The sequence below is a fragment of the Sprattus sprattus genome (assembly GCF_963457725.1).
Source record: "Sprattus sprattus genome assembly, chromosome: 10".
In the NCBI taxonomy this organism is placed as follows: domain Eukaryota; kingdom Metazoa; phylum Chordata; class Actinopteri; order Clupeiformes; family Clupeidae; genus Sprattus; species Sprattus sprattus.
Window position 1 is genome coordinate 31987704 of NC_137908.1, and position 7500 is coordinate 31995203.

Sequence of the window (7500 nt, forward strand, 5' to 3'; positions counted from 1 at the left end):
GGGCCCCCTGAAAGAATATTGGTATGGGCCCCCGCCCCCGACTTTTCATCGCCAAAGATCTAACTTTTCTTTAGATTATATGTATTATAATTTTTTCTTTATTTTTCTGTTCCTCTGAGTTCTTGACAGTGCCTGACCCAATGCACCCAAGGCCTGGCTCTGTAGATGGCAAAGACAGTGACTTATGTAGACTAAATAAATCTACATTTTGCCATTCATTACAGAATAGAAAGAGCTGAGTGTAAGCTGATGTGTAAGTAATTGCCAATGGTACAGCAGTTCACAAGTCAAAATAGCAAACAAGTGTCAACCTCACTCACTCACCATCATCAGCATCTTTGGGGTGCTGGGGTTGGGGGTCAGAGGAGGCTACAGCTGATTCTGGAGTAGCAGCAAAGGTTTAATTATTTAATTTCATATTGCTTTTGTACACATTTATGGCTATGATTTACGGAGCCGCTGATGAAGAACTAACCTACCTAGCCTTGACATAAACATAAATAAAATAAAAAACTAAATTGGCTTATCAATGCCATAGCTCTAGACAAACAGCTTCACTTTAGTATTGCATGAGGACAGCAAGCTGTAAGATTAGCCCCTGTTTAACATTAACAAGACTCATGTCAATAGGCAACAATGGAAAATTGTGTCCAACTGCTACTGGAGTTTTTTGATAGCGTATTATAACGTTTGGCGAATTATAAATTACTGATCTTTTCTGTGGATGATATTTAGTGGATACATTTGTAATGTCAGCCTTGTCAGGCGATTATTTTACACTGCTGACCACACGTAACGTTAAACATTAGTGTCATTCGGTTAACGCAGAAATGTTAATAGTTGGATAGCACTAGCTCCTAACATTAGCCACTCGAACATCAGGACGTTGGACGAGGCAAGCGATGTTATTTATCATGAACTACAAAGCGCCTGTGCAACTAGCTAAACACTCTCACTTTATTCGGGAAATAAAATCGGTGATATTCTGGGCTACTGATGTGCTCCTGGCTTCTCTTTTCTTCCTCTCCTCTCTTGGTGTCCCATTTTTTTTCTGTTTGGGCATTGCTCCTCTACCAACTGGCTGCTGCTGCAGTTCGAGAGCAAATACGTTACGCGCATATTCTCAAAACAGTAGCGCTCCATGGGCCAAACCATTTTTTTTTTTAAAAGAAGGGAGTAATGCTCGGAAAATAGAAACTTTTTTTTTTCAATTTTGCTTGATTTCGTGGCTTTGTTTTAACTCTGATGCATTAGTATGAGTATTAGTTAGGCCTTTGCATAATACTTTAGTCATAGAAAGGGAAGTCTACATAATAGGCTACTGGGGTTTTTGTGGGCCCCCCCTGGGCTATGGGCCCCTAGAATCTTCACCACCTTTCACCCCTAAATGACGGCCCTGGGTGAGAGGCTGACAGAGAGAGAGAGAGAGAGAGAGAGAGCGAGAGCGAGAGCGAGAGAGAGAGTGTGTGTATATGCGTTGGTGATGTGATGCATATTTATGTGTGTCTCTAATGCTTGTGTGCTTTGTATTTTTATGCCTTTGCGATTGTTTGCTACCCTAAGCTGTGTGTATGTGGTCGTGGTGTACATATGTGTGTGTGCGTGTGTGTGTATAATGTGTAATGTGAGTGTGTGTGTATGTGTGTGCATTCATGTGTGGATGTGTGTGTCTATATTGTGTAAGGTTTGTGTGTGTGTGTGTGTGTGTGTGTGTGTGTGTGTGTGTGTGTGTGTGTGTGTGTGTGTGTGAAGTTTGTCTGTGTGTACTCTATGTGTGTGTGGTCTGGGAATGCCTGTGACAGACGGCTGATCAGAGGCAGGCTGGAGGCCGAGGAGAAGGCGGGCGTCTCTTCCACACTGCCGCTGCAGCATATGGAGCTGCAGCCCACAGAGGGCCAGTCTGGAGGGGAGCGGCACTGGGACAGACGGACTGAGACGCGGGGATCCCTCCCTCTCTGGCTCACGCTCTCTGGCTCACTCTCTCTTTCTGGCCTCCTCCCCCACTCTTGCTTTCCTTCTCCCTCTCTCTCACTCGCTCCATCTCTCTATCTAAATCTTGTTTGAACCAGAGTATATACTCCTTTCTTTCTCCCCATACTTTTTTGGAGTGTCTGCCCGTCTCTCCCTCTATCTCTGTTCCACTTTCTTAGTCTTTCATGTGCTATCTCCCTCTCTGGTTCTCTAACTCCATTCCATAATGTCTATATATTCCTTTCTTTATCTTTCCCCTCTCTCTCTCTCTCTCTCTCTCTCTCTCTCTCTCTCTCTCTATGGATTTCATACTGTAATTAAGGCCCTTCCATCCGTTGTGCATTGACAAAAAGGCCGTGCCTTTGGCTGCCACCTCCTCTCTGGGCGTGCTTAGATGCCAGAGACACACCTAAGGAGCTGGCATGATGTGTTCACGTGTGTGCGTGTGTGTGTGAGTATGTTTGTGTGTGTGTGTGTGTGTGTGTGTGTGTGTGTGTGTGTGTGTGTGTGTGTGTGTGTGTGTGTGTGTGTGTGTGTGTGTGTGTGTGGAGTGAGTGCGCATAAGTATACATGCATGTGCATGTTTGTGTGTGTGTGCATTCAAGCATGGGATGCTTCTAAATGAGGGTTAGTCCCCAATCCCCTACCCTCCCTTATCACTTCTCCCAAACACACATACAAGTGTTTGGCAGGCACTGTGTGTGTGTGTGTGTGTGTGTGTGTGTGTGTGTGTGTGTGTGTGTGTGTGTGTGTGTGTGTGTGTGTGTGAGTCTGGGTCTGTGCCTCCACAGTGCCACCCAGCCAGCACAACACCACCCCGAGGTGAGGAGTGCCACTCTACATGCAGAGCTGTGCTCCTTCTGTCTGGCTGCCTGCTGCCTACAAATCCCACAATTCCCGGGCGTGTGTCTCCTTGTGTTTGGATGAAATTCCTGGCTCTAAGTGACTATGGCTTCAGGCAGGGTAAGCAATGACATGCTTGCAGAGAAACAAGCACAGAGCAGTAGAGAGCCAGCCAGTGAAAGCGAAAGCAGAATATGAACAGAAAGACTGTGACAGAGAGGTAGATAGTGAGAGATAAACAGAACATAATTCAGATGTAGTTCTCCGATTTATTGGCACACATATCCCCAGGTCATGAGTCATATTACACCTGATCAGTGGCAGGCAGAAGCATGAGGGGCCACTGTAGAGCCGCTAATTGAAGGGGCCCTTAGCTGTTGGCTTAGCCATCCTCTTTTTCAGCTACACAGCCCCTACAGACATGAATGCACCTTACAAGGCGTTATGCTACATGCCTGGGTATTCTTTAGTAGAACTATATGAACACTCCATCATATGACTAACATAAATATGTCATGATAAATGCCATGTAGAGACATTTATTATGACAGAAAATGTAATAGCCAAATTTTTATATTGACATTATCTGTCATTTTCATGACAGCTCACATGTTTGTTGCTATGACAGATTATGGATGTATGCCAAAGGCAAAAAAAGACAGAAACATTGTAAAAAATGCGATAGTTCATTTGAAGCATTGCTTGGAGTATCTGTAGCACCAAGTGGATCTGTCCCCAGTGTTTAAAGCTGGATTCGATTTAGATTGGAGTCTTTTTGGCTCGCCGACAAAGGCCATCAGAGGAGGAGCCAGTGAACCAGCAGTAAAGAGACACGTGGGTGAAAGTGAGAGAGGGAGAGAGAGAGTCAGAGAGAAAATGAGACAGAGAGAAAGAGACAGATATGTAGATGTAGAGAGAAGCATGTCACATTAACACGTGTTCACGGTATCTAAAATCCACTTGATGTGTCCAGAGTCTCTAACGCATGCTTCTCCACAGCCTCACTGTGCTGTGTAAACACTGGCACACACGACCGAACGTTCAGACGTGTGTGTGGGGGTGGGAGTTAACCAAATGGAGAGATGTGTGTATTTATGTGTGTGTGTGTGCGTGTGCGTGTTTGTGTATGCGTGTATGAATATGTAATGTCTATGTGTGTATGTATGTGTGTGTGTATGTGTGTTTAGGTGTGTGTGTGTGTGTTCGTGTGTGTATGAATATGTAATGTGTGTGTGTGTGTGTGTGTGTGTGTGTGTGTATAGGTGTGTGGGTGTGTGGGTGTTTATGTGTGTGTATGAATATGTAATGTATGTGTGTGTGCGTGTGCGTGTGTGTGCGTGTGTGTGTGTTTGTGTGTGTGTGTGTGTGTGTGTGTGTGGGTGTGTGTGTGTGTGTGTGTGTGGGTGTGGGTGTGTGGGTGTGTGTGTGTGTGTGTACTCTGCGCCTGTGTGGTCATTACCTTCAGTCATGGTCTGGAAATACATCTTGCCGCTGTAGCGTCCGAAGCCAGCCACTGTGCGCGCCCGCACCGTGAAGACGTAGATGGCACCGGACTTCAGGCCGCGGATGAGCGCCGTGTTGGTCTGACTGCGCAACAAGGTGGCGTTATACTCAGACTGTTCCTGAGAGGAGAAAGAGAGGAGGGGGAGGGAAAAAGAATGAATGGAAGATCTAATAAAACACTGAGTGAGAGGATTACAGACAACAGGAAATGAAAGGAAATCCGATTGCTGGTATTTGAAAATAGGCAGTATAAAAACACCACTTCACTCCCTCACACACACAAACACTAACACACACTCCTGCAGTGTCCACATCCACATCCACTTCCAGTCATCAGCACCCCTGCCCCCTTAACTCCCCCTCCCCCTCCTCTCCTCCTCTCCTCCTCCATCCGTTCTGTCACAGATGAGTGCCACTAGCCACATCTGATAGAAATGCTAACGGGGCAGAAGCGTTTATCAAAGGGCGGACCGCTCTGGCTGATCAGGCGGACCGGGTGGCCCCCTACGGTGCGCTCCAGCTCGGCAGCCAAAGGCTGGAGGTCTTGGGCCAAGGGGGAGGAAACTCAGCAGAGGAAGGGAGGATGCGTGAGGCCTGGGAGAGGGAGGAGAAGGGAGAGCCTGCAGCAGGTAGGGGAAAGTTAGAGAAAGGAGGTGGATGGACAGGGTGAAGAGCGGGCCCTACTCTTCTCCTGCCTCTCCTCTCCTCTCCTCCACTTAGATCTGCTCTTTGGTTCTCTCCTTCTCTTATTCATGTTCCGTCTTCCTCTCCTCCCTCTGCTTTGTATTTCTTCCTCTCACATTTTCCCTTTTAAATCCTGTCGCCCCCATATCTTTCTTTTCACACCCTACACATCATCTCTCAACTCCTCTCTTCTGTAATCCTCTCTCCTCTCCTCTCCATGACTTCTTCCTTTTCCTTCCATCCTCCATTCCTCCTCCTGTCTGCTCTGCTTTGTCTGGCCTCAGTGTTTAGACAGGCCGCTCTCAACAGTGTCTGAGAAAGGAATTAAACTGCAGGCTTGCAGAGCTATGGCTTTATGTTACTCAGGAGACTGTATGTGTGTGTCTCTGTGTGTGTATGTGTGTGTCTCTGTGTGTGTGTGTGTGTGTGTGTGTGTGTGTGTGTGTGTGTGTGTGTGTGTGTGTGTGTGTGTGTGTGTGTGAGCACATATATTTGTGTGCGAGGGTCTTAGAAAGATGAAGAATGAGCAAATGAAAGATGAAGAAAAAGATAAACAAAGTGAGTCAAAGAGGAGATTTAGAGTCTGCCGGCTTGGCATATGGCAGATATAAGACAGGGGAAGTGTGCACAGGTATGTGTGTGTGTGTGTCTGCGTGTGTTGGTGTCTGTTTGTCTGTGTGTGAGAGAGAAAGGCAAATCCAGGCAATCCAGGCTGGCTTATGTTTAACCTGAAAGGGAAAGTGAGTGAGAGACTGAGAAAGAGAGACACAGAGAAAGCGAGAGAGAATTTCTGAGAGGAGAGGAATCTGTTTATTAAATCGCCGTTTTCACGGCAGTCATCGCTCCATTGTTTTCACCGCAAAACGCCGGGCCTCCACCGTGGCCTGGCCTCCACCGTGGCCTGGCCCGAGCAGTGGCTCTGCGGCCTCTGGGCTGGCCCGTGACTGAGTGTGATTGTAATTGGAGGAGAAATCCCGGCAGCGCACCAGCCCAACACCCTGCTCAGGAGCCCGCGCCGCCCAAACCCCCCCCCCCCCCCCCCCCCCACGAGTCCGCAGGCAGGCACGCATTTCCGACGACCTGCGGCTGCGAGTCAAAACAACTCACTGCTCGGGCCCGGCCACTTGCTGGCCAAGTGCTCGCTTGGATGAGATCACGCGGAAGAGGAGAGGAGTGTATAAGTGGGTGTTTCTGTGTGTGTGTGTGTGTGTGTGTGTGTGAGTGTGTGTGTGTGTGTGTGTGTGTGTGTGTGTGTGTGTGTGTGTGTGTGTGTGTGTGTGTGTGTGTGTGTGTGTGTGTGTGTGCCTGTGTACTTGTATATACGTTTGCTTCATATGCTTAGCCAACCATGTGTTTGCATTCATGTTTATTTATGTGTGAATATGTATAATTGTGTGTGTGTGTGTGTGTGTGTGTTTGTGTGTGTGTGTGTGCGTGCGTGTTTGTGGTTTCCCACCTTGTCATAGTACTGAAGCTCATAGTCCAGGATGACTCCGTTGGGCTGGTCTGGCTGGGACCACGAGAGAGTGATGCTGTCCACGGTTCGGCTGACCTGGTGCATGATGGAGACTGCAGACGGAGCTGTGGCACGCACACAAACACACACAGTCACACACACACACACACACACACACACACACACACACACACACACACACAGAAGAAAGAGAAAGGGGAGGAGGGGCAAAGGAAACAGATGGTTAAAGTGGTTAAAATACCACACACACACACACACACAGATCCGACCTGCCTAAACACATCCGTGACACACGCAACCTCTGACTCTCTCCAGCTCCAGTTTAGCTGGGCCACAGGGGCAGCCCTCCTTTCAGCACACACACACAAACACACACACACACACACACACACACACACACACACACACACACACACACACACACACACACACATACACACACACACATACACACACACACACACACACTCTCACACACACACACAGCTGTTTTGAGAGTCAGGAGTCAGTGTCTCAGCCCATATATAGAAGCTGGTGAAACCAATCCACCCATGACCCGGCAGACAAGCCCCGGGAGCATGGAGGTGGAGGGGAGGTCAACCACACAGCGCCTCAGGGGGACTTCCCAACCCTACACCAGTGGCGTCTCTTCCCCAGTGCTTTGGGTGCTTGTACACAGCCTGCTCCCCAGAATCATCTCCCTCCCTCCCTCCCTCCTCCCCTCCCTCTGTTGCATCCTAAAAGGAGGAAGTCAGACACATTTTGTGGAGCTCACAACTTATTTTGTAGGCACATAAAAAAACACACGCACAACCCTAGAGCAGCTCTATTGGCGCCCACAAGTATGCTGTACACAACAGAGGCATTCTAATTCTGTGTTTCCCAGTGCACGCCTGGGCGCCTGTGTTTTTCTCCAGACGAGGACGGGGATGACAGCTTAATGCCTGACAGAAAAGAGGCAGAGAGAGGAGGGGAGAGAGAGAGCAAGAGAGAGAGAGAACGAGAGAGAGAGCGAGAGAGAG

General features: G+C 48.2%; 1 protein-coding gene across 1 annotated transcript in view; it reads right to left on the bottom strand.

Annotated features, from left to right (window-relative positions):
- The window catches only part of ephb2b (eph receptor B2b), a gene marked incomplete at its 3' end in the record, with an annotated part of 169780 nt that overhangs the window by 27336 nt on the left and 134944 nt on the right, over positions 1–7500 (bottom strand). Inside the window, exons 5-6 of the mRNA XM_080846142.1 lie at positions 6458–6582; positions 4274–4436 (exon numbers count right to left, since the gene is read on the bottom strand). Of these exons, the coding sequence (XP_080702268.1) occupies positions 4274–4436; positions 6458–6582 (288 nt within the window). The remainder of the gene's footprint in view (positions 1–4273; positions 4437–6457; positions 6583–7500) is intronic.